Source organism: Callionymus lyra, chromosome 6, assembly GCF_982586985.1.
Source record: "Callionymus lyra chromosome 6, fCalLyr1.hap1.1, whole genome shotgun sequence".
Lineage (NCBI taxonomy): Eukaryota > Metazoa > Chordata > Actinopteri > Syngnathiformes > Callionymidae > Callionymus > Callionymus lyra.
Window position 1 is genome coordinate 12,297,089 of NC_141823.1, and position 26,830 is coordinate 12,323,918.

A 26,830-nucleotide genomic window follows, 5' to 3' on the forward strand; every position below is an offset into this window, starting at 1 on the left:
TATGTCGCTTTCTTTCCTTGTGCTGCACTTCAACAATGGAGTGGAAGAGACGGGGGTGCTTTGTGTCGAAGGTAGACTTAATAGCTTGTGACTTCAGAAAAGATCCCCCCATTCTCCAGGAGAGCAATTAGTCTCCCTCTGATCCTCGCCCGGAGACTTTACATTCATATTCATGTTGGATGTTTATTTTTTTTCTAATGACAGCTTTATCTCTGCACCGCCATTGTGTTCATTCTCGCCGCTGATGTTTTTGTTTATGGTACGCAAAATCCTTTTATATTTGTTATTTGGTGACGTAGCGTTGAGATAATGGCCAGAGATTGCATCCTGCGCCGAGCACGTGCGCTTTGTTTTTCGACGTCATGACGCCACGCGTACGAGACCGGAAGTAGTTTGCATACACAGCGTGTAAATATTACAAGATAAACTCTTCAACTACTGCGAATTTAACGTAAGTTATTGGCAACTTAACTCAAATTCTAACTGAACGGGCTGTTAAATATGAACGAACGCCGCTGTTTGCACAAAAATTTAAATTTAAATAAACGTAACCAGTGAATACTTTCGATTCATTCCACGTTTGATTAAATCTCTATTGTCATTTAAAAAGATAAAAACCTTTAAGCTCCATCATACACGACCATGTTACCATAACATACTATTTCTTAAAACAACACACGTTGGCCACAAAGTGTTGTACAAAAGTAGATAAAACCATCATGAAAACAAACAAAATAAAATGCAGAAATAAAACTTCTTGATATGATTAATATAGAAGGAATACATGTGATCAGCTGTTTGCTTGGTTAAAAGCCAACGAGTTAAAGTGTGTTTAAAGATTGGTTTTAAAAATGAAAAGTGTTCTGATGGTTTTGTGAGTTGTAGCATTAATAATAACGTTGTTTAACCACCACTTCATCCCTCTTGTCATCAGCTGAACATGGGAGTAAAGGGTCTGCAGTCTTTCACTGACAGATGCTGTCCACAAGCCTGCGTCGCTGTCAACCTGAGAGACATGGCCAGACGGCACAAAGCCAAAACAACAGACCACACTTTCAGTTAAGTTTCATTCTGAGTATTAACTGTATTTGGGTCGTCTTTACTTGATATTTCACATCCTAGCATCATTTCACTTAGTAAAGTGTTTTCTTCCACACATAAGTTAGTCACAATGAGAAAATAAGCTAATGATATACTTGATAATAACTTTGTAAATCATCATCTCGATTCAGACATATTCATATACCAACAAACAATAATACTATTTGATACTTTCTCATGTATGTGCAAAGTTTAAAAGAAGCAGAATGTTAATATCTTTACGTAATTTCGAAATTGTGACAGAACAATGTATTGTTTTTAAATGTTAATTCTCTTGCAGAACCAACACTTGTTGTGGATGGCATGGCTTGTCTCCGTCACTGGTACGTGTGTAAAGACTGGGTGTGTGGTGGGCAGTGGAAGGAGTACATGGAGGTCCTGAAGAGCTGGGTGGAGACCTTCACCTCCGTTGGCATCAGCTTGGTCTTTTTTTTTGACGGAGTGGTCGAGGAGAAGAAGAGAACAGAGTGGGTGAGTTTGGCAACATGTCCCTAAGTGTGTCTTGTTGCTGCACTAACTTCTATTTTGATCAAATTGAATTTATAGGCAAAAAGAAGACGCAGGGTAAACAAGGATGTGTCTAATATATTTCGCCACATCAAGATGCACGGAGAACAACCTGGTTCTCCCTCCTGTCTTCCCTCTGGTCTAGCGACATTTACCCGCTTTGCCCTCAAGTGAGTTGATGTGCCATTTACAACTTCTAGTTTAAGGTTATTATTATTATTGTGTGCATTACCTCAAAGTGGCGATTAAGTCAGAATATTTGTGTCATTTTATCTCAGATGCACAACCAATCCTGCTTCCCTTACTTTTAAATCTTTTCATCTGTCAGGTGTTTGGGCCAGACAGTGTTCTGCTCGGTGCAGGAGGCAGACTATGAAATAGCTAGCTATGCTCTACGTCAGGAATGCTTAGGGATCCTGGGCTTGGACTCGGATTTCATCATATATGACAGGTTTGGTTGTTTAATCTACTATATGTATTGTGTTTTTTCCATCTGATTCTGCAAGTAGATCACAAGTACATTTTTATGCTTTAAAAAACACTGGTTCATGTGTTATTTTAGCATATAATACAGAGAGAATTACTGTAGTTAACCATTAAATTATTTATATTTTAAAGTAATTTAAAACAACCTGATGCTTTTTAAACATTTATTTCTATGTTCCCTTTGTTTCAAGTGCTCCTTACCTATCAGTGGCCAAGCTTCGTTTGGACAGACTCACCACAGTCATGTACGACAGACAAAAGCTCTGCCAGAAACTTGAATTATCTTTGGCCCAGTTACCTCTGCTGGCTTGTATCCTGGGTAATGATGTTGTGTCAGAGGAGCAGATGAAGGACGTCAGGAACAAGGCAATTACGACGTACAGGTATGTTTTCTGTATATTTTATCCATGGTATATACTTCTAATGTTTTTCAGTGTTTAATGTTCTACCACCTATTTATTTCTAGATTAATTTATACACTAGTCTTTCTAATGAACACGTTGTGAAAATACAAAATAGTGTATTTTGAAAAAAAATTAAATTTGCAGAATATATTTTAACTTGATATCTGACAACATAACAAAGCACTAATGCAAAATTATTGCATCCATCAGGGAAGGGAATCCTGCCTCCAACTCTCAGGACGGTCTCGTGGTTCTCGCAGTCTCACATTTTATAAGATCTTTGTCGAATGGCGTAGGAGAAGAACTTGATCTTGCATCTCTAAATATCTCAACATCACATGAAGAAATCCTCAAAAGGGGAGTTTTTTCCTACTCTTTGCCTGGGCAGAAAACCTTTCAGTCCAACGACACTCATACTTCTCCCCCTGCATTTAAGGATCATGTCAGTCCAGAAGTATTGAAGGTATTTCCTGTGTCATATACTTGTGTTTGTCTTGTGGTCAGAAATTTGCTAAATATATTTTGTTGTGTGGTTTTTCTTCCAGGCTTGCAGAGAAAAGCATATAGCAGCTGAGGGTTTCATGGTCTATGGTGCTTTATGTGAAGGAGTGCTAGAATGTAGCAACAGTCTGGAGGATGAAGACGACAAGGAGCTTCTCCCGCAGGCGCTTGTGTACAAACCCTGCAGAAGACAAATGTACGGTCTCTTGCTGCAGGACAGCCGTGATGGTAGGAGCTGTGACATCTGGACCACACAAACACAAATATGTAAACACTTATTTATGCACTCAACAACTTAGAAATGTGTACTTTCGTTTTCTCTTATTTCAGGCCAGGACGTTCCAGTAATCAAAGAATGGTTCGCCTATCCCGGAAACCCTCTGAAGCATCCGGATCTGGTCCGACCTGGAACAGTTGGCCTCAAATGTACCTGCACTTTAAATCACCTCTTATATCCAGCTACATTTTGATAATGAAATATTCAAGATGCCTCTGTTATTATATAATGTTCAAATGAAGCTTAAAAAAACCCTACGTCACGCTGTCAAACTTTCCCCTCGTACAATGTGCGGCTTGAAGAACTTTATTTTTGGAAAGTCCCCTAATATCAATCCATCTGGATTAAGTACACAGAAGAACATTTTTGATAGATGTCTGCTCATTCAGGCAGTAACTCACTCTTAAACACAAGTTTGTCTTCATTTGCAGGCTCTCGGCTCAATCTGGATTTGTTGTGGTTTGGCTCTGGTCCAGAAGTTTCTTCTCTCCGCGTTGTCTCCTTCTTCTCCATCTTTGACTGCCAGGAGTTCTCAGAACTACATGGAGACGTTGAAGACTCACTGCTGGCCGCTCTGTGTCTGGTCACCTACTTGGTCCTCCAGGTACAGACCAACACCAAACACCATGAATTGTACCGTCAAAAATAATATACTGTGTTTTAAATAACCTCGGTTGGATGTTTTGAGAAATAACATTCATATCTTACATTTTTATGTCATCTTCAAATCGTTTCTAAATTTGGGGTTTACGTTAATGTAATTATGCAGCTCAATGAAAGTGGTGTTCAAGTTGTAAATGATGTTAATTAGAGCTAGCGTATTACTATTCAAAATATATTACTAAAATATATTATATATATATAGTTAAAGCTGAGGTAATCAACTTTTCTGATGTTCAATTATTGCACCATATATCTACTTTTTATGTGACACAAGCCCTTGTAGTTATTTAGTTTTCTTTTATGTTTCTTTTAATATATTCATGTTTTATTTAGTATTCATTTCTGAGTTCTCCACGGAAAGTAGGTTTTTCTCTTTTATTCCAACAAATATGTCAAGTGATGACTCTTAACCGAAATGTATTTTCACATCTTTTAAAACACTTTGGTCATACGTTTTATTTTGTTTCCATGTTTATTAATATCAATATAATCTTTGTCTCTAATGATAACACACCAAGTAAATTATCAATTGGATTATCTTGAAGAGGTCTGCAGGGACATGAAGAATTTCTTAAAGAATTCAACTGTGAACTAAAAAAACAAACAATCACAGTGACACTCTGTGACTCTTGTTTAAATGTGTTTCTACTTGCCAGACTGCAGGTTATGCTCTGACATCAACAAACATGTGAAACAATCATTCCTCACTTTGTTATTTAGTGAAGGTTATTGTTAGGAGGAGGAGAAGCGTCACCTGCTGATTTACGGAAACAGAAAATCAAAGGACAAACTAATTTGGTGACAGTAAAGATACGATGGTGGCTTTTGATTAATACGGACAATCATGCCAGTCCTTTGTCGGCGTGTGATGTGATGTCAAACATCTCTTGTTGACAGCAAGCATTACTGCCCAGCGAGGTTTAGCCACAGACGCTGATCTTTGTTACTCAAGCTCTTGCGTCAACAACCACTCCAGTAGCCACTCAAAGGTTTTCGGCTTGATCTGTTTGTTTATACACCTTCATACTATCTTTATTCTGTAAGTAAGTCCTGAGTACAGCTGAGGGATTCTACTAAATCAGAATCCATTTTCTCTTCGATTTCTGACGACCATTCATTTGTACGTGTAATCTACGGGTTTGGTCCAGCCCTTTGTTATTCGTGGGAACCGTGTGAGATCTTAGCTATCCAACTGGTGTTCAAATGTTTTGACGGCTTATAAAGAATTTAAGTTTTTACCTTTAAGAGAAGATTTAATTAGCTTGACACAAAGAGGCTATTACATTAAAATATTATAATATCTACATATACTATTAGGTCTTTGTTTGAAGTTTAAAAGAAAATTGAAACGCCATTTATAGAAGCACATGTTTTTTCCGTAGTTTCATGTTCTGTGTCGGGTACATTTGACATTTTAAAAAAGGCTTAATTCTAACAGAATAAGATTCTCGAAGCAGCTGTAATTTCAGCCTTAGCGTAGAGTTAACGTTATAGTTAACGACGGGCATGATTTTAATGTCAAAAATGAAAGAAAACTAAAGCTGTAGGAAGATAAGATGGTAATTTGGAATGAAGACCTTTAAAGTCAGTGAAGCTTAATCTGTAACACAGAGATGCAGAACTAAGCTTTATCTAACTAACTAAGCTTTATTTATAATGAATTATCTCAAAGTGGAGGACGCTAAGGTAAAAGCAGTTCTAGTGAGTTTAAGTCGTGACCTGAGAGGAGCAGCCGACTCCTCTCCAGATAAATATGGTAATGAAAGGGCTTCAGACTGCTTGAATGAGCCACTTCTGCTTCCAGACAGATTTGTTGGCCAAACTGTCAGATGGATCAAATAGTTGATCTGCTTATTCGATTATTCCTATGAGCAGACAATCGAAGATGAGCCGGCGAGCAGACAACAACAGATACTGTTGTCGTCTGGTCAACGCGCTCACATTCACTTGTCACTCTCCTTATTTAAATAGCTCCAGGGTTTGTTTGTTTTGAACACATAGCTGGTCGTGTCGGTCTTTGTTGCTTTTTCTGTTCAATTGTTGCACACAGAGCAGACTAGGCAAACTGAGTCACGCTGGAGACACACTGGGATTTGATTGAGTTGGTAAGCCATATATTTCTCTCCTCTCTTTGTGTGTGTCCGTCTTTGTGTCGTCTCGTAGGTACCGGCTTTATCGCTGGAGGATGTGGACGCCTACCTGAGCCAAGCAGTGTGTCTTAGACTCAAATCATCTCAAGAGCTTCAACAAATAGAGGTCAGCCATATATGTTAATGTGTTGTACGTCTCAGAAAACGCTTAACTGATGTGTACACACAACATGTTGGGTTCACAAAACTCTCAGTTACCTAAGATATATATTTTTTAAATGTTTTGTTGTTATTTATATGATCATTGCATGATTTGGTTAAAGATGTTAAGTTGACTTTCACATACTCTGTCATCTAAATTCCGGTTATAGAAACTTATAAGCGTACTTTCTAATCACCAACATCACTCTTGAGTCTTTAGCCTGTTTTCCATGCAATAATTGGAGCTGGGCGTTGAAATGGATATTGTGTCTGGGAAAGGCAGTGATGTGGTTGTGTGTGTTAGCGGCCTCAACACAATCACAGAGTGTAAGAACTCTTAGATAAATGCAGGGTACGGTAAAGTAAATTTATTTATGAGACTTAAGAAAAAACAACCTGTCTTTGGTTCCTTGACCACAAGTACTAGTCAGTCTCATCAGTGAGAATAAAAGAACGACACGATAAACGGACTCAGAGACATTTAAGGGGTAGGAGGTAAGACTTTTTAAACAATTTCTTAGTAGAAGTGAAGCTAGGAATGTGTATGACCCTTCTCAGGGTCAAGTTCCCAGACATTTTGTTACCAACGTTGCCTTCATGACACACTTTAATGTATTCTCCAAATGGCTTTTATTTGTTTGTGAAAGTGTAAACAACTCTCACAAACGCATGCATGTGTTCTTTATGTCCAAATTAAAGAACTGCCTGTTTATGCCACCGCAATACATCAAACAAAAAGTCTAAATGTTCATCTATTAGAATGGGTGTGTGTGCCAGTGTGTGTGTTTTTTTCAGGGGGAAAAAATTGAGGTTATGTTATAGTGGCGACATTCCTCCCCGTGGGGCTGCGATTGTAGCAAGAGTGTGTATGCGTGTGTGACAATGAGCGCACTGGCGACAGTCGCCTGTCTGTGCTGGCTGACGCTTACCACATGGAGCTATTTACATGAAACACACTCCGCCCTGTTTAACACACAGGCGCACACACTCTCTCACACACAGCTCTTTGCTTCTGTCTAGGGTTGTTTTTTGTTCTTCACCTTTAACACTTGACTTGTCTTCCTGTCTTCTGGCCCCAGGCTTTTGTGTGTCTCCTTATTGTCTCTGTTTCAGGTAAAGCTGTGTTTGACTGGGAGCAGGTGACAGGCTGGGCAGAGTGTGTGTGTGTGTGTGTGTGTGTGTGTGTGTACATAATCACCGTTATCAGGTCTATCAGGCACAGGACAGGTGAGAGCTAGGAGCACAAACCCACACAGCTGCCTGCTGTTACTGCCCGTTGTGTCAGCTTGCACGCGGCTATTTCTGCTTTTATTGTTCGTTTAAACAGGGCTGGAGTTGAGGGTTGAAAGTAAAGCAGCCAGTATTTTATCACTTCTGAAGAATATTGTTTTAATGGTACCAAGAAAAAAGTTTGCTCAGACCTTTCTCTTTGTTCCTTGATCTTTTGCTTTCGGACTTGAAAAATCTGACCGTAGGTTTAGATTGGACGGAAATTGATCGTAAAAGAATGGAAAGCTTTGCTGTCTGGACCAGTTGGTTCTTTTTTTGTCACAATGCTGCGGTTAAGTCAAATCACTGGCTTTCTCTCGGCTCAGATTCTCCTCCACAGCGTGAACTCCTTTGTCTAATTGCTTGCGCGAGACCACCATATTAGCTCACCACTTGAAGGAAAAACTTGAACCACTCGGAGTTAGCATGTCTGTATGTAATGCTGAGAACCAGCGCCTTAGATAGAGATGTGAAAGCACACTTAACAACTATAGAAACAATAAAAACAAAACGATCCACTCGCTATCAACCTCAACCCTCAATTTACGATACCCCAAGGCAAACTCAAGATAAGGTTCCAGGAGTCAGTACTTGGGAGACTTAGGCCAGTCTGTCAAACTGAGCCTGAGAAACCTGGGTGTTATATTTGACAAAGACATGTCTCGAGAACAACACTGAAGAAAACTGACCAGAAACTGTTTCCTTCAACTGAGAAAAATCTCTAAATTTAGAACACGATCTGGAGCTTATAATCCATGTGTTGCTGTCTTCTCGTCTGGACTATTGTAACAGTTTATTTTGGTGTCTAAACAAGAAGGACCTGTCTCGCCTGAGTTCTGAGCTGCTCTAGTAGAAGAACTCGCATTTCCCCGATCCTTAAAACTCTTCCCTGGCTGCCAGGTCAGATCAATTTTAAAATTCTAGGTTCTTACTTTCAGAGCTATTCATGGTCAGGCTCCTCTTACATCAGTGATCTGATCCAGCCTTACACTCCAGCTCGGGCTCTTAGGTCTGTGGATCAGAATCTACTGATGGTTCCTGAACACGCTTCAGGACCAGAGGAGAGAAATCCTTCCAGACTGTTGCTCCTAAGCTTTGGAACGATCTTCCTCTCCCTCTGTGTTTGATGATCTACTGACTCTTTCAAGAAAACATTTTAATGTATACATTTTAACTGTGTATTGTTTTTAAATGTTAAAGCGCTTTGTGACCCTGGTCTTACTTACGTACATAGTGAGCCGCAAATACATTTTATGTTGCTTGCCAGATAATATGAAATTCAAACACATACTTCCTGTCAAGAACAGTTTGGTTTAACACATTTTGTTCGTCCCTCTATAGATTCAATATTTTGGCCCCTTCTGGATGGAGTTTGACAGATTTTTCTTTGCATGCAGGTATTATTAGGAAAATGTAGTGAAATATAAAGTCTTAAACTTTGCTTATACAGTCAAATGCTTGGGTACAATACGTACAAGACTTTAGTTAAACTGATGTCAAAGATCATTCATGCTTTCCTGCCGAGTTGACACATCAGTAATTGCAACTGTATATCTTATTAGTTATCTTCTTCTTCTTTTAACCTGCTGTCTTAACTTCCAAGATCATTTGTCCAACATGTCCACTGTCTCTACATGTGTCCAAATTGGATCTCAAACTTCTCTCCATGAGCTGTTGCAGTAATGATGTTGGCCTGAGCATCTTCATCTTTAACACTTCTCATCCATTCTGACCATTTATTTCAACTTTATATTCATCACTTCTTTCATACGCATCTAAGAATACCTATTGTTATAAAAAGCTTTTCTCCCGCTCCAGCTGCCGGTCCTCTCCAGTCGAGCGGTGCAGCTTGGTTGTCTCTACGTCCGAGGACTCAGCCACTTGCTCGGTGCCAACTGTGCCAGTGGAAGCCCACTGCCCTGTGAAGCCATGATGCCTTGGCACAGCTTCGATGGGCGTCTGTTCCACTCCAAATACCTCATGGCACACAGCAGCACAGAACACATCGTGCTCTTGGACAACAATGTAAGCATGAAATGGATACTTTTTAACTGGTTAAAATGTTTATTCATTATGAAGACCTCTTCAGATACTGCTGGCTTTAGTTTCTCATGCCTCTCTTCCAGGCGTCCTCTCTTTCATTGTTTGACATCTTGAGGAAGAAACTTCTAGAAGTCTGCCAAAGGAGTGACAGAGCTCTGCAGTCCAGGCCCAAACCCAGTGCACCAATTCGTAGCAATAGAAGCTCTGATGAGCGACACGGGTGGGAACGATCCGGTAAGTTTCTTCTGAATGTTCTACTTTTACAACTTGTACTTCTGTAAACTTCTTTCTCATACAAAAACATTGGATTTTCTGAAGCTATATTTTGATATAAATATGAACAATTCTAGAGGCTGTTTCTATCTGCCAAGTAATGCCCATTTCCTAATAGAAAGTTGTTTTTGTGATCTGAATCACCTTTCTTTCGAACAGTAATTTGTTCTATTTAGTTTATATTTTTTCAACATCTTAATACAATATGTTTTTAAATCTTAAACAGCATTAATCTAAAATGGTTATTCCAATCTTGACCTCCGTTGAAAAAAAAATTAGGCATTAAAGAAAGAAGATTGTCCGATCAATTTGTCCATTTTCTTGTTGACTTGAATGGTGCAACTAAAGCTACATTTGTTTGAAGGTGCTTGATCTCCAGGGTTCAAGAGATATAACAGAATGATTATGAATATTTGTTTGATCAAATATTGAACATATCAAGCTAAGATTAACAAACGCAACTCTGTGTAAATACCAGAGGAAAATTCCTTACACACCATAATATTGTTTTTGTTTTTTTAAACATGCTTTTTTCATTAGAGGGATGTAATGTTTAAGAACTCTACATTGAAGACTGAAAGCAAAGATGAAAATGAACAAAAGTTCTCCTGCAAGTAGCGAAATAACATTTTAATCTGACAGTTGATCTGTGGTTGTAGTCGTCTGGTGCGCCTCACAGAACCACATTACCCAGAGGGCCGTGCAGTAACCAGCTCCATGTGTGCTGCGGCCCTAACACATATTTGTGCATGTGTGTGGGTCCACGCTCAAATACACACATGCTTTGTCAGTGTGCTAGTAATGGTAGGTTTCTGTTTATAGGCTGGGAGAACTCTATTTTAAGACAACAACAAGACCCACTGATTACAGACTGTGAGGAGACTGTCTCTGCTCCCCTCCTCCGTCTCCCCTTCCTCTTCTTCATCCCTGTGTTTGTCCTTCCATCACCCTGTGTTCTCCCTGTCATGTTTTCTTCTCGTCTGGGTTTCCCACCAACATTCATGTTGAGAGTGACATTGATTTTCTTTTGATTTTGGCATTTATGCTGTTATTCTGTTTTCCCCTGTTATTCTCCGAGTCTGAATGCTTGTTTACGTTGTGTGGTTTGATATCGACAACAATTAGAATTGTTTGCATCTTCATCGTTGTTTCAGGTTCGCTCTTAAATATTTGCATTTGTTTTTGTTATTTTCTCGGGTAAAGATTTAGTTTGTAGCTCATTTATTTAAAATGAAAACCGGTTCCTCAAAAAATTGCATCGATTTTCTGAAGCTTCATTTTTACTAAACAAACTAATGATTTTAGAGACTGTTTTTTTTACACACTCTTTTACATTTTTTATATTTTAAACTGATTGATAATGAAAATCTCACAAGGTTGTGTACACATAATTGTGATGCCATTTACTTTTTAAATCATTTTACTTCTCTTTTTTTGTTATGTTATTTTTAAACTTCAACTTTTACAACTTCAGCTTCATCAATAAATGCATCATTTAATTTTTCATTTTTCATTATGAATTGTTCGTTTTTAACTGTTGTTTGGAAAAATGAAAAAATTTGTTTGTTATTAAAATACACAGAATTGTGTAAATGGCGCCACAGTAAGACATAAATGTAAATACAGTTTAGTGAAAACATTCTCAGGGGCGGCGAGTGGATACTGTGAGTCCAGCTCAGCGGTCGATCTCATACAAGCGTTCATCATCGGCTCATGAAATCTGAACCCATCGTTTCTATTAAACTCCCTGACTTGTCGACATTAAACAGCCCAGCGAGCGACGGCATGTCCATGTTGGCACAGAAACTCTGGTTTGCGCCGAACTGTCTGCTTTCTGCCCAAGTCAACCCTTGTGGGTCTCCTGAGGATGTTTCTGGTTTTTCAGTTGGAGAGCTGCTCACCCCTCATACCTCAGCTTTTCATTTGTGCCAGACGCAGACACCAGTCATTACTACAGAACTGTGGCCATCACAAGTGTGTGTGTGTGTGTGTGTGTGTATGAGAGAGTGAGTAGTGGTGGCGCTATGTGGTATTGTTGAGGGCCTCGTTTGGTTTTTGTTTGGAATCAGGCCTGATGTTTAGTCTCCTCAGCAAATATCTCCTCGGCTTTCCTTCGCAATTACACTTCAGCAGTCACTCCAATATCGTCGCCCTCCCACGGTTCTGACATTTATTTCTGTCCGGGACGTGGTGGTGATCTCAACACACGTCTCACACACACACGGACCGGCTCTTAACAGTCTGATAGGAAGCATTAAAAAGCGCTGAGGGTGGTAGTCTTCCTGTGTCAGTGGCCGTTGTTCTCAATTTTGATTCTTAGGACCCTGCGGTAAAGAAAAGATGTTTGATTCTGTCTTTCAAAGCGTGCCTTATTCAATAGTTCTTTGATTCAAAACATTTTCCCTCTTGTTCTTTTTTTCACTTTGGTATGAAAATGATATAAAAATACATTTTTATTTTCTTTAAATAATTTTTTTAATTGTGCTTTTATATCATATTGATTTTTTCTCAGCCGTTCTATCATGTTTTAGATATTATTTATAATAATACATTACAAAAAAGAATCCAATTAAATTACTAATTTTTATGACGTAGTAAAGATATTTTCACCAACAAAAATGAGACAAAAAACATTAAACATTAAATATGAAACCAACAAACAACATTGTTTTTGCACGACGCAGATTTACAGTTACTGACGATTGTTTTTCCAACAATTGACATGTTTTTCTATTTGGTTTTGTCTTTTGTTCGTTGGCGTCTGATAGGATTAAAGTGAAGTAAATATGAAACAATAACAGAGCAATCAAATGTTTCAGTTTGTTAAAGAAAAGAACAATAAGATAAAAGTTTAAATTTTTTATGAAGGGATTTAGAGGAAAACTGCAGTTAGAAGTGAAACTGAGTTGTTTTGTTTTGTGTCCCCTCAAGTGAAATAAATTAGCCTCCTCTGGTTTATTTATGAAAATTATTTATTTATTTTTACCAAGCTTCACTTTTCCTTTAGATGTTAACATTTGTTTTTTATTGTTCAAAGCATTTCCAGATGCTAATGTCATGTACTTGAGCTTGTTACCTTTCCTGGGGCAACATGGACGTTTGTGGTCCACTATTCAGTTATAAAGTTTTAAACTTGTGAACATTTTCTGTAATGATAAGTTCATTATATATCAATTAATTTAGAACGAGGCGGAAACATTACAACTTGTGTCAGTAACTAGTTTTTTAAAGAGTATAAACCAAACTAGATAAAACTTTATTGATTCCTCTGGAGGTCTCCTTCGGGAAACTTTTAAGGTTAAATATTAAGGTTCTATTAAAAAAATTTGAGTGATCATAAGTTACATTTTATTTAATCACTGTATATATTCACCGAGGTTTATACATAAAATTGTTATTTACGTTTCTTACCAGCAGTATTCAGTATTGAGTTGAAAAAAAAAGTATTATTATTTTTTTTCCTTCATACCAGTGATGGATCCCTGTTAACCTTATTTTTTTGTCCTTGAGCAAAACATGTTAACATTACTTATTGATTTGATCAGATAAACAATTATTTTGTATTCATGTTTGAGAATATCTCCTTCTTTGTCAAAATCTAGTTCAAATAATGTAGCGTTTTCCTTTTTAAGTTCAATTTAACCTGTGTTTTTATGTGTTTAAATTAAGATTAATTTTTACTTCATGTTTTTATTTAATGCTGATATTTATTATTATTTAATAGTATTAACATCAACTCACTTCTCTGGAATAATGTATAGGTATTTTATTAACCCGCAGACATGTTTGTGTTACATTTAATGACGTGAATATTAAAAAGTGAATCCAATATTGTTGCATTCTAATTCCAGGTCAGCAGTCATCTGGCTGGAGAGGAAGACAGGAGATGGACAGAGGAAGGAGAGGAGGATGGAGGGACAGAGGACCGGCACAGAGAGGCTTCAACACTAATGACGGACCCGGACAACATTTCAGTCCTCGCTGCCCTCCTCCTTATTACGGTGATGGACATCAACCAAATACTTTCCAGCCGCATCGATCCAGAGCCAGATCACATTCAAGACGAGGGAGATACCAAATGGCCCCGAGGTGATGATCATGAATTCACATTTCTTCCCTTTTTCTGTGCGGCGGCCGCGTTCTCACGTGAATAAATGATTCCTCTCAGATGGCCGCCTGCTCCTGGAGACTAGGACCTCAGGATTAAAGGGCTGAAGGAGTTAAAGAACGGGTAAGAGGTGATGAAAGGAGGACTCGGGTTTCTCTGAACAAGCTGTTGAATGAGCTGCAAGAATGTTTGTCTAAAGGATGCACTGGAAAGAGAAAACAGATTAAGCATCAAAAGTGGAGATTAGAATACTTGATGTAAGAATTTAAACCTCTGAGTCCTTCCGACAAACTTTGAAGCGTTCCTTCATCTCGGTAATCTCACCTTGCTAACTGTGACGGAAAATAACACTCGAAGAATCCGGGATTATCCGTAAGTGTTTCTCTTGAAAGATCTCGTCCCTAAAATTCATGAGGCAACTCGAGTGACTCTAGTTTCAAGTATCTGAGAGAAATGTTTTCTTAAAGATAATTTATGTCATTAAAAAAAAAAAGTGACAATTTCCTACGGGACAAGAAATAAAGTTAAAAAGTTAAATATGTTGACTCTTTTTTTCATTAAACTTGTTTTAAATTTAAAATGTTCTTTCAGTTCAGTAATTTCTTATTTTTAAGCGCTATTTCCTCCGTGTATAGATGAATACATGTATACTAATAATAATATTAGAATATATACTAATAATAATAATATACTGCATTCATGGTTGTTGTTTAAAAAAAAATACCTTGTTTAAGACTTTTGAAGATAAAAAAGAGTTGAAAATTATTAATGCTAAAACTGGTGATTTACATTCCACAAGATAAACTTAAGTTTATCTGCATTTGTCTGTTCCTTCAGTTTCATACACAGATCACACACACTCTCACGCCAACAGACGATTCAGAAGATTCCATCTTTGGTCTGTGGAGACGTCGACACAGATGTGATGGTCATCGGCTTTAATCCTTGTTGTGTTTGAGTGAGTGTGTGTCACACGCTGGACACTTAAATCAAATTGCTAGCAATAACATTCGGAAGGGATGTTTTCTTGTGGCAGGGAGGAAATGGACGGACGGTGGAAATGAAAGGAGGAAGGGAAAAAAAACTGTAGAAGGAAATGGTAAACGAGAGAGGGCAAGTAAACATCTTCGACTGGCACAGAGGAGAAGCGATGAAGCCGTGCGGAGGGGTGGGTGGTGGTGGTGGTCTAAGTATAGAGGAGCCACGACAAACAGGATGGGGGGAAGAGACGAGAGGAGGTGAAGTTGGGGGAGACGGAGAAGTTTGGAGCTGCTTGTCTTACTTTGACCACAGGAAACCCTGCTGGCTGCTTGCCAGATCAGCTTCCTGCGCGTGTGTGTGTGTGCGTGGAGGTCTGGGCGTGGACCCTCCAGGAGCTGGGACACAAACCGCCTGGTCAATCCCTCTCGGGGGGCCTCCTCGATGGGAGGCCTTTCTCATCCCCGAACGGCTTGTTGGAGGTGTTTGACTTTTTAACTCTCTAGGGAGAAAGTAGTTTCTCTACTGGACCACAAAACAGTTTTCATGGATGTAAATCTAACCTTCTTTGAGTTCTTGGTACTTGTCCTGGGTGCACCCCAGTGAGAAAACAAACAGGAAAAAGCACCAAGACAATGCATACCTCTGTCAAGAAGCTCATATCGCATGACATTGTAAAAACAAACAATTAAAAAAAAACGTCCATGATTCAAGAATTGTGTCGATTCATTGGGAAAATATATAAAACAAGTTCAGTACAGAAACTTGTTTATGCAACTGTGGGTTCTTAACCTCTGCACCACGAGTGACATCAGCTGTGCAGTACTCTTAGTCTTTAAAAAAAAGTGTTGAATTAAGTATAGCCATTTGATTTTATTCCAGTGATTTGATTGCTGTGTTTTGTTCATCAGTGTATCATAGAACGACCAATAACTTGAATTCAAGGCCTCAAAATGTCTAAAATCCAGATTTTTAATGTTTTTAAATGTATATATTTTCTTTCCAAAACCAAAGTGTTACCTCTGCATCATGAGCTGCTGGTTCTTTTTGACTTATTAGCCAGTATGGATGTGAATTGGTTCCTGAAATTTGTATTCATTATAATGTTAAATAGTCTTCAAAAAGTCTTAAATCTCATTGTTTAAAACTAGATTATCTAGACTAATTTTTAATTTTTATAATCTAGATGGAGCCACATATTTCCACATTATTATTAAATTATATTTTATGTTATGCCGTTTAAAAACAAAAAAATATGCCATACATTAATCTGAATCAATACACAAATTATTTCTTAGTTCTTGTCTAAATTAATTTGTATAAGTTAGTTGCAGAAAACTTTGTTGTGTTATCGTGCGAGTGCACTGGCAGCCAATAAAGTTCTAATTATCCTTCACCTTGTCATCAACTTGCCAGAACCACAATTCCCCTTGTTAACACTCCAGCAAAGTATCTGTCACACAAGGCAACACTTGTCATTACGCCGGGAATAACAGATTTTAGTGAGTTAACCGGTGTTTTCTCACACTACGTTAAGTCAGCAGATTCATAGGGAGAGAAAACTAACATCGAGACTCACAATATGGCTTCAGCACAGAGACAAGAATCCGTCTGCACTCTGAGCTTCTTTTGTGTTTTCTTGTGCTGTGATCGCGTGCAGAAGTGAAACTTGGCATCAGAAATGAGTTTAGATGATTCTACAGAGGCACGCATCAGAGTGACACAGAACCATGGTGACCAAATATAACTCTGGTGTATTTACATCTGCACAGATAAATATAAACGGCTCTATTTAGCTGAAAGCAAACAGAGGGAAGAACTTTCCTGCTGATGTTTGTTTGTTGCAACAGACGTCGTGGGGGATCTCTGGCCTCTCTTTAGAATACACACATCTTAGGCAATGTTGTTGCACTAATGTTATCTTGTGTAGCTTTTGTACTTTTTATATCTTTACCGAAATATGTTGCACTGTGATAAAGCTCGATACTAATACAAGGAATGGACTAGATCTGGGATGTGCAGTTTCTTCAGGGGCCGCATTATATACTGTGATTATTGTGAGGGGCCGTCAGGGAAAAATGAAGGAGCCAAAAATATGATGGAAAGGTAAAGAAAAAAGAAAAAGAAATCTACTCAAAATTAACCTAAACATCCCAATTAAATACTTATAAACCTTTCATTTAAAACAAAAAAAAACATATCAAAAGGGACAAGGAATAAACAAAGAACATTAAAAATGTATACAATGATAAATACCAAATAAAATATTTCGCTGTCAGAACAATTTCCACTTGGATCAGTTCTACTCTGACCTCACAGGGGCCGCATTAACGCAGTCAAAGGGCCACATGTGGCCCACACATTTATGTGGGTTTTAACAGAAGAAATAATGCATTTCACATTCTCTTGTTTTAAGCAAACAGATTCAACAGATTATTCCCAAGAACAGCATCAACCCCCAGAAGAAAAACATAAAACTGACTTGAAGCGCTCGGGTTGAAGTTTTTTTTTATCCAGTAATAGAGAGAACTGCACAGTTTAAGCTAGCTAGCTCTGTTTTTGTTTATTAGCTGAAGCTAGCTAGCTGTGTAACATTTGGGGTTCTATTGCCTTAATTTCAATGTAATAATTTGGTAATTATACATATAAGTTTGAAAAGTTTCAACTTTAAGGACAATTAAAGTTACTAGATCATGTTCCTCATGTCTTTTTTGAAAAGTCTTGTCATCCTGTAGCGCTTAATAATAGCTAATAGATGCAGCAAGCCAGTGCTAGCTAGCATTAGCTAATATAGACACTTGGAGCCAGCTTAAACCGCCATTTTTATGTAAGTTTTTCTGAATTTATTCTTTATTCAACAAGCTAACATTCTTAGATTGTACTTACTTTAACTAAATTTCACTTAATTTACTTAATTCCTGAGAAATCTATTCAATCCATTCTGTGTTGGCTCAGAATAAAACAAGAAATAAATAAATAAATGCATTAGCTCTTTCTGCCAGGACTAGACCGACAGTGGTTTGCAAGTTTAAACTGTAATCGAACTATTCATGAATTTGAATCGACTTGGATGGTCGGCTGTGACCAGATGTTTCTGATCATCGGTTGAAGCCTCTGAGAAGAGCGTCGGTTTAATATCCATCATGGTCACACTTTTAGATTATACATAATAACACGCTCATAACAAAACATAACCTGCAACCTTTCGTCCGCGCTGTATTTTCAGCGTCAACATTAAACGTCTGGGACGGTGCGGTCGCCTCGAACCTCCCGTGATTGATGAGGCCGAATAGCGGAACTGCAGCAGCTGTCGGATGAGTTTAGCAGAAAAAACAATGACTCTCTGGACACGACATCATTTTTTGGTTCACACTTTCAGCTTCAGGTGGGAGGAGCGGTCTTGACCAAAACACCAGCACAGCGACTCCCCGTCCACACCCCGTCGTACCCCGTCATCCAATCCTCCTCGCTCATCCTCCTTCACCTCCGCTGGACCTTCGCCTTTTTTCGCCAATCTCGGTGCGTCCCGTGGCCCCTCCTTCCTCTTCCTCTCCTCTCTGTGGTGAATGAATGCTCTTTGACTAGTGGAACATATGCTGCTGGTTGTTCAATACCCTCCCTCTGAGCAGGGCGCATCCATGCGTGTGTATGCCGTGCGTGCGCGCGCACGTGTGAGTGGTTGTGTGCTTCGGTGTGTCTTCTTGTGCGAGTGTGTGTGTGTGTGTGTGTGTGTGTGTGTTCATTGAAACATATGCCTCCTGTTGCACATCGGCCATCTGTTCCTTGAATGGACTGATGGAGTGCTGCTGTTGCCATGGCGACCGGCTATTCAGTCAAATAGCCCATCAAACAACCCCTGGCTGTGTGTGCGTGCGTGAGTGTGTGTGTTTGTATGTGTTTATGTTTAGGAATTGAGCGGCGCAGTGGAGGAATTCCCACATGTTGACGAGGACGAGCCGATTCTGTGACTCGACTCGCGACCGCTTTGAATCCTGGGGGAGATATTTTTGTTGAGTAACTTTGACCTCAGATACTGACCCGACCTTTTTCTTTTCTTTTTTTTTACCATCCATACAAATGTTTCATCAATTATAAACGGATGTCATTGCTTTTACTATCATTGTATTGTTTCACAAAAGTAATTTTGTTATTTTTAGAATTTAAATACATGTGTCTTCACCTAGCTACCTAGTTACTGACTACAAAAAAGACCATTTAGTTTAATAAATAAACATCTGTATATTGTTTTTTGTAGATGAAACGGAGACACTGTAGTAGAGTAAGAAATAATGAAACTAAAACTAGAACCTAAAGGTTCCTCCATTATGTCTACACAGCTTTAGTTCACAAACACTCTCAGGGTTCACAGGCTGAAAGCAACAGTGAACATGAATATTAAGTTTCAACTGTTTCTAACCACCATCTATTCATCTCTACCCTCAGACCATTCAACAACCCCACCCTGACACACACACCCTGAGACACACTCGCACTCACACACACACCCTGCTCCACCCAACGTGCAGGGGTCTGCTGGCCATATGTCAGCCCATCTCTTGTGAAAAACATCTCTTATGACCCCCACCTCTTATTGTAAGTGTGTATGTATGTGTGTGTGTGTGTGTGTGTGTGTGTGTCAGCATCTACTCCCTTCTTCGCTCTACAATACAGCAGTAATTCTGTCGGTCAGTTCTGTCATTCAGACTCAAAGTGAGTCCATCTCTCACCGTCCACTTAGATAAAGAAACCGAAAAACAACTTGGCCCTTGACTAGACTTTCATCCACCATGATGATCGAACGGTGATTCAACAGTTTTTACTCTTGTTGTTGTTAGAGCTTCGACTTGTAGGATGACATGAGTGTTCAGAGGTTTTATTTTCATCACAACATTGTTTGATGCAACAAGATCTTGTTGTGTGTTTCTGTAGTACCATGTGTTGTGTTTAGTGTTGGAGCGGATTCATGTATTTAAATTCACGGACCGACCTTCAGATAAAATCAGTATAAATACATAATATAAGTTTTCGTTACAGGTTTGTGTTTTGAGTAAACTTGATCTAAATGAGTAGCTTGATGTGTCGAGAGTCACAAGATAATAATCTAAATAATAACTAAATGATAACTAAACATAAAGATAAAACCTTTTAGACAGTTAAAATCAATTTAACAAAAATTATATAAATGATTGTTTCTTTCTGTGCGGCCGAATAACATAGGCCTCACAGACGGTACATGCCTTAAAGTCAATAAATGTTTTAGAATAAAAAAGTGAGATCTAGAACCCAACTCTCAAATGTTGAAGTCTTCTTCTCCAAGATGCAGTAAGTTCCTCATCATGACCATGTTTTGAACTTATTACTCTATAAAGTTCTCCCCCGTTTGAAATCTCGGCAAATTAGAGGTTACAAGAGCGGAGTCCATAATGACGTAATAATGGCTTCATCCTTCCTCCAGCGCTGTAATCACACCTGGCTTTGTTCATACAAAGAGTCCCTTGGAGGTGGATACTACTGGGATTGATGACTTGCGGTGACAGACCTCGATGTTTGACGAATAACAGGAGAGTGGGCGTGGTTATGGTAAGCAGGATTTTATCTGAACAAAAACAATTTCCTTTTCTAATGTAAATATTTAAATGAAAAGAGAGTTTTGTACAAACAGACACATATGATACAATAGAGTCTAACTTCTATTTAAGACACACTTAAATCCACACATTTTTACATCCACACAGCCATTTGGACCTAGAAAGACCAAAGAAAGACCCCAATAATGGTGGCTAGCTTATTTATCAAATATATAATAAGAGTAAAATGTAAACGACCACATCAACACAACACAATAAATGTAAGAAAGAAAACACCAGGACCATAAAGTTGTTTATACTTTATGTATTTCTATTTTAATTAATAGCGGCAGAAGAAAGAGTGGAGGTTGTTTTCAACTCAAGTACCAAATATATCAAATGTATTATAAGTTTGTTCTGTATAAGTTCTCAGTTGCACACGTTGTATTCTTAGTTGAGAAAAAAACCCAATTGAACGAGCGCTCTGTGGCGTGTCATCATCAGCACAACAACAACTTGGGACGTGGCAGTGGAGCCCAGAGAAGTGAAGTCAGCGTATTTACGAGTTGCTCCAGAACTTTTACAAGTCGAGTCGAACCATCAACCGATTTAGACATAAACAAGAAAGTTTAGGGCTTGTGCGGGGCATTGTTATTGAGTGTTTAAACTGATCCAGATTGAATATTTATGGCTTCTAAACATGTGTTAAGATTCACGTTGTAGGGTTGTGTGTGAGGCGCTTATAATGTCCTGACACCTTCGTCGTGCAGCTGAGACACAATTAAATGTTCGTTACTTATTTAACGTTCGTTCTTGTACGTCTGCGCTTATTCACTGTTTTCTTCGATAAGTAGGTCAGCAATTATTAGCAATTTAATTCTGTTTTTAAAGATTAAAACAACAACTTAATTATCAGTAATAATAAGTGAAATGCTACCAAAATTATATTGAATAATTAAGTAGAGACGTCTTCAAATGATTCTAACAAAATGGCAGATCTTTTGTATAGTTTGAATATTCAGGTAAACGCCTCTAGTCATTTGTGCATGTATGATTGGTCAGATACTCTAAACAACAGAGAATCTGTTTATCAGTTGACTTACGCAGATGTCTGCCCTTGTCCTTGTTGGAACCAGACTTGCCGGCATCATCGAGAGATTGTTTTGTATCTCTCAGTGTGAGTGTTGACTTGACCTGACCTGACCAATAGCTTAGCAAGTGGATTCTGAAGAGAGGCAATAATTATTTAATATGAATTAAATATGAAAAATAATCAGGTAATCAAGTGAAATGTGTGTTAAATCTAGATGATCGATTACAGCAAAGTTGTCATATCCTTACAGTACGTTCATAGAAATTAAATCCAATTTTACACTAAAGGTAGAGGATGAAGCTTTGAAGAAAATCCACGTGCAGCACTTTTTTAATTACTAGTATGATTTCAAAATATGATTCACAAATGATTCAAAAGTATTTATTATTACGCCATTTAATCCCTGATCGACGACAAGCTCCCCCAGGGCTTGTGAAGCCGGTGATTTAACGTCCTCCTTCCCTTCATGATCCATGGTCTTGTCTGGCGCGGCGAGTGTAATTTATCCTCTGCCGGGTCAGGCCGGGAATGCTTGTTAATGTGCACCTGTCTCTGGTGCGAGCATGTCGTTGGCTAGACGGCCGCGAAGAAAGCCGTGACAGCCTAAACACACATGCTAAAACACTTATTGTCGGCAAACAGACGTTGGAGAGCCGGCTAATCATAACTCTCTCGCCGACCGTTAGATAACGGCTCTTCCTCTTTCTGATGTGTGTCTTCTCTCGCTTTCAAGGTGGTGAAGATGAGCTGAGTATTCTGAACCAAGTACTATGTGAAGTACTTTAATTAAGAATACTGACAAAAACAATGGGGTTCCTCAACATTGCTTCATCATCTCCATCCGTCATATACTCGTGTCACCCTTCCCTCCCCCGCCTCACCCCCTCACGAGCTCTCTCTGCTGGAAACTGCCGCTTCTGTTCTCCTCGAGTTCATTCATGAATCATGACACCTCCACTCTTTCTTCTGCGCCTCATTCATGTCCTCTTCGGCCTCTTCCTTCTCACTCCGAGCGCCTCCGTGACGGCCTAAGCCTCCACAGATGACTTTCTGTTGCCACTTCCTGTGATGTGCTGATGGGTCACATGCATGACCAGCAGGTTAACAAACGTTCAGGTCTCAGAGGTGGGAATGGTCAAAGGTCGGGATATCCAGGAAACCACCCCCCCCCCCTTTTTTTTGGCAGCGTAACGTCATGTGATGTTTCTTTTAGAATTTTTTCATTTCAATCTTGAACTTATGCTCGTGTGAAGAATGTCTCAGTGGGTCAGAAAGCCTGAGGATTCCAAGTTTTCCACTTTCTCACTAACTTGCGTTTTCCAGGTGAAACGTACTCAAACTTGACTGATGGCTGCGTCGAATAATGACTCAACTGAATATATGTTTTAAAAAAGAGCCAATATTGAGATATTTTGCTGCACATGCTTGCAAAGGATTATGGGATCAAGGCATCATCAACTTCCATGAACACGAAAAGTTAGAAAGTTAGGAGCACAGATGTTGAATTTGTTTTTCTGAAAACACTACTGTAGGCAGACCCTAGGGGGCAGACGTCGAAATAGTTGTTGACGAGTTGTTTCTTTAGTGTTGTAAACAAAAACAAGCTTAAAAATTAAGTTCTTCCTCTGTGTTTTCTTTTAATGCTGTCAGCTTTCCAACATCTTGTCGTGCTTAAAGAGTTAATTATCTTTTTTAATTGTAAATCAATATATTTTGTATTGATTTTCAACAGAAACTCTCATACAAAGCAACAAGTTGAAATGCTTAGTGAATTTCGTATTTTCTGATTCTTGCGGTAAAATAGTAAAACATGTGATCACAACAAAGTTTGATCTGTGGGACGTCAACAGCTTCTGAAGGGTCGCCCTTTAAAAAAATGATCCTCAGCTTAAGTCAAAGTGAGCGTTTTATGAAGTCTGCGGAGGGACGGTGGCGTCTTCCTCTGTGTAAATCACAGGCGTGCTTGTAAATGCCGGACTACTGGGAAGTCTTTGATCAGGGCTGGAAGAAATGAGAGAGGGAGGAAGTTTCATCTGAGAGGAGCAGCCCAGGTGTTGCCAGGTCATACTTTTCCCCTCTTTTTCTTTCCAATTACAATGAAGGAAAACACGTGAGAAAACGGGGAAACACAGTTTTAGTTCTGGGACAAACTTCCTCGTCACGAACATCTATTTTTCGAGTACATTTTAAACGTGAATTTTGTCTGCCAGGAATATGTAACCCACTCAAAACCCTCTCCACTTGAGTGGGTGGAGGTGACAGTAGATCATCAGTTCAGTTAATGGCGTCTCTGTCTTCAGCAGCTACATGTCACTTTGTCCTGCTGTTTGATAAGCACAGACACTTCCCTTTAGCACTGGCCTGACAAACACTCTCTCGGTGTTTACTACCACTGTCTAATGAGAACTCTTGGCCCCCCAAAAAGAACCTCTGACATCTCGCATTCACGTATAAACCTTTTGTGTTGCTGTCTGGGCCGTTGACAGCAGACTCCAGAAGGACTTCCTGTTGACGTGCGAGCACACAAGTGGCATCCATGTTAGTCATGTGGATGAATCACATGACACGGCTGTCTCGTAACAAACACCCCTTTCATGAGAATCAGCCAAAGATACATTTATATCAGCCAATGATCCTTCGATGTCTGGTGTCGTCTTTGTTGTTGTAGTTTTTTTCAGTCACAAAAGAACGCTTGTCCAACACAATTTACAATTTATGTTGTTTACACACAATATTAAGGCAGTGAACACAATGCTTTCTTAACATGATCTGGAGCTTGTAAACTATTTGTTTGTGTCTTCTCGTTTAGACTATTGTAACAGTTTATTTTCGTGTCTAAACAAGAAGGAGCTGTCTCGCCTGCAGTTGATACAAAACTCCACAGTTAGAATTCTGACCCGCTCTAGTAGAAGAACTTACATTTCCCCGATCCTTAAAACTCTTCACTGACCGCCAGTTTCCTTCAGGACGAATTTTAAAATTCTGGTTCTTACTTTCAGATCTATTCATGGTCAGGCTCCTCTTTACATCAGTGATCTGATCCAGACTTACACCCCAGCTCGGGCTCTGAGGTCTGTGGATCAGAATCTACTGATGGTTCCTGAACATGACTCAGGACCAGAGGAGAGAAATCCTTCCAGACTGTTGCTCCTAAGCTTTGGAACGATCTTCCTCTCCCTCTGTGTTTGATGATCTACTGATTCCTTCAAGAAACATCTTAAGACATTTTCTTGTGCAGGATTTTCCATGATTTTCTGGGACTCCTGTGTTTGTCTTATGTGTCTTATTGACCTTTTAAGTATGTATTTTAGCTGTATATTGTTTTTGGATTGTTGATGCGCTTTGTGACCTTGGTCTAGATAGCGGTTCACAAATAACTATAACTTACTTACTTACATACAAACTATATCTCCCAACATAATTGTAGATTCAACATCCCTCAACAGCAAAGTTAAAACAGTATATCTCAGCAGATGTTGATGAAATCATGTGTTTTACCCCAAAGATAATAGTAATGTTGTGCCACCCCCCCCCCCATTTTTATGTGGAGTTTTAGTTGATTTCTTTGTACAAACTGCGTTTCATGGATATTTTCTTCAATGAAAGCAATACCGTTCCATCATATTGTACACAGGGTTTCTACTGTACTTTGGTTTACTTTGAGTAACTGCATATATCTTGTGAACTGAAGTGCTTATACTTTGACAGAATCATTTAATTTTGAGTCAGATTTAAAAATGTTTTTGTCAATTTAGTGTAGAAGAAAGAAAGATCTGTTCTATTTTGCAATATAGCGTTAGTTCTATTTCTTAAAAATGTTAAGAAGAAAAGTACTTCTTTGTAAAATTGTGTTTTGATGGTGTGAGTCTGTGTTAAAACTAATAAAAAAGTATCTGAAGTATGGGTAATGCTTGTTAGCGACTAAAATAAACAACACAATCTGTGGTCACGCATGGCTGATGCTCTGTGATGCATAAAAGTAGTGAATTCTGGGCCAGATTAAAACATTTTGGGTCAGCATGGACACTCGATTTAGGGAGGTTGGATTGTTTCGGAGGGAGATGTGGAGAGTAAGGATGTTGACATGGAAACACCAGGAAGAACGCTGAGTGAAAATGTTCTAGAAGGAAGTATCAATTTAAAGGTGTTGAGAAATGACATCACACATCTTAAATGTTTAATTGTGTGTCTATTTTAATGCTTCAAAGCGCAGTTGTGCAGCAACAAGTTGTGATTCCGTCATTTCAATTATCGCTGCTGCTCGTCTGGAATTTCTGGATCGTTAATGCGAGTCTGTGCCGTTGGCTTCGAGAGGAGGAGTGAGACGCACCGGAGTGGATCTTTGTCTGTTGATGTTCAGCTCCAGGAAGCTCCACAAATGTTCACTATTCCACATTTTTATGAACAGTCTTCACACGGTCTCACTTGTTTATTCAAGTAATTCTTGACGCTTCTTTTTGTCCAAACATATAAATACAAACTTAAACAACATGTTTAAATTTGATGATGAATATTGTTTTAATACATATTATTTGTATTATATTTGCAGAAGATAAATGAGTCTTTAACTCTTAGCATCTTGTCAGTGAAAGCCTGGGAGTTTTATTTATTTGATTTTATTTATTTATTCATTTTAGGGGCCACAATGGAAACATCTGCATTATACGTGATCTTTTTCAAATGTTTGGGTTTGCTTTCGAATCTGAAACTGTTGCATTACAGAATGATTCTTGACACTTACAGACCTTATGGAAAGATGTGGACCGTATATGTTCAAATCGAGATTGAAATGTGGCACCACAAGCCATGACTTTAATATACTCTATGTAAAAGTTTTCTTCATTTTAGTGTCTTTAACCCTTTTATCCCTCTTTTTAGAAATTTAACCATCCAAAAAAAAAGCATTATATGTGTCTGCTCGGGTCTTTTTTTGGGTGTAGATGTTGTGTATCATATAATCACATAAGAATCTGTAGAGTAATCAAATGTAAAAATGTAATAATTTAAAATAAAATAATAAGATAATACATTTCTTGTTAATTTCTATTAAAAAACCGTTGATTTCTAGCAAATTAAATTGTATTTAATAATTGAAAATTATAATTTTGTTTTTATTTTGTCCATTTCAGGATTTTTTGAAATGGTGTGAATCCTGCAGAAGTTTATTGAAGTGCTGCTCCGGCGTCTGCTCATCTCATGAGTATTCATCTCATGCAGAGCCGCCGCCGTGGTCCTTTGTGGGAACTTCACATGTCCAGCAGGAGTGTAA

The 26,830-nt window shown here is 38.6% G+C and overlaps 1 protein-coding gene across 3 annotated transcripts; it reads left to right on the plus strand.

Annotated features, from left to right (window-relative positions):
- The first annotated feature begins 295 nt into the window (after positions 1-295).
- fam120b (family with sequence similarity 120 member B) lies at positions 296-26,806 on the plus strand. 3 transcript variants are annotated; one of them, XM_087793654.1, is made up of 16 exons: positions 296-451; positions 935-1,058; positions 1,382-1,572; positions 1,648-1,778; positions 1,937-2,059; positions 2,286-2,477; positions 2,709-2,961; positions 3,044-3,227; positions 3,330-3,425; positions 3,708-3,880; positions 6,103-6,195; positions 9,318-9,524; positions 9,626-9,776; positions 13,667-13,904; positions 13,984-14,046; positions 26,691-26,806. In XM_087793654.1, exons 2-15 carry the CDS (start codon positions 941-943, stop codon positions 14,006-14,008), a joined length of 2,175 nt encoding a protein of 724 aa, XP_087649780.1. In that variant the 5' UTR covers positions 296-451; positions 935-940; the 3' UTR covers positions 14,009-14,046; positions 26,691-26,806. The 3 variants fall into 3 exon arrangements, with proteins under 3 accessions (XP_087649780.1, XP_087649779.1, XP_087649781.1); XM_087793653.1 differs by lacking the exon at positions 26,691-26,806 and adding an exon at positions 20,357-20,436; XM_087793655.1 differs by lacking the exon at positions 26,691-26,806 and having other exon boundaries at positions 13,984-14,448.
- The last annotated feature ends 24 nt before the right edge of the window (positions 26,807-26,830 follow it).

Coding starts and splice junctions, on each gene's coding strand:
- fam120b (XM_087793654.1), top strand. CDS start 941: ATGGGAGTAAAGGGTCTGCAGTCTTTCACTGACAGATGCTGTCCACAA. Junction 1,573..1,647: donor AGAAGAAGAGAACAGAGTGG/GTGAGTTTGGCA, acceptor TTGAATTTATAG/GCAAAAAGAAGACGCAGGGT. Junction 13,905..13,983: donor AGATACCAAATGGCCCCGAG/GTGATGATCATG, acceptor GATTCCTCTCAG/ATGGCCGCCTGCTCCTGGAG.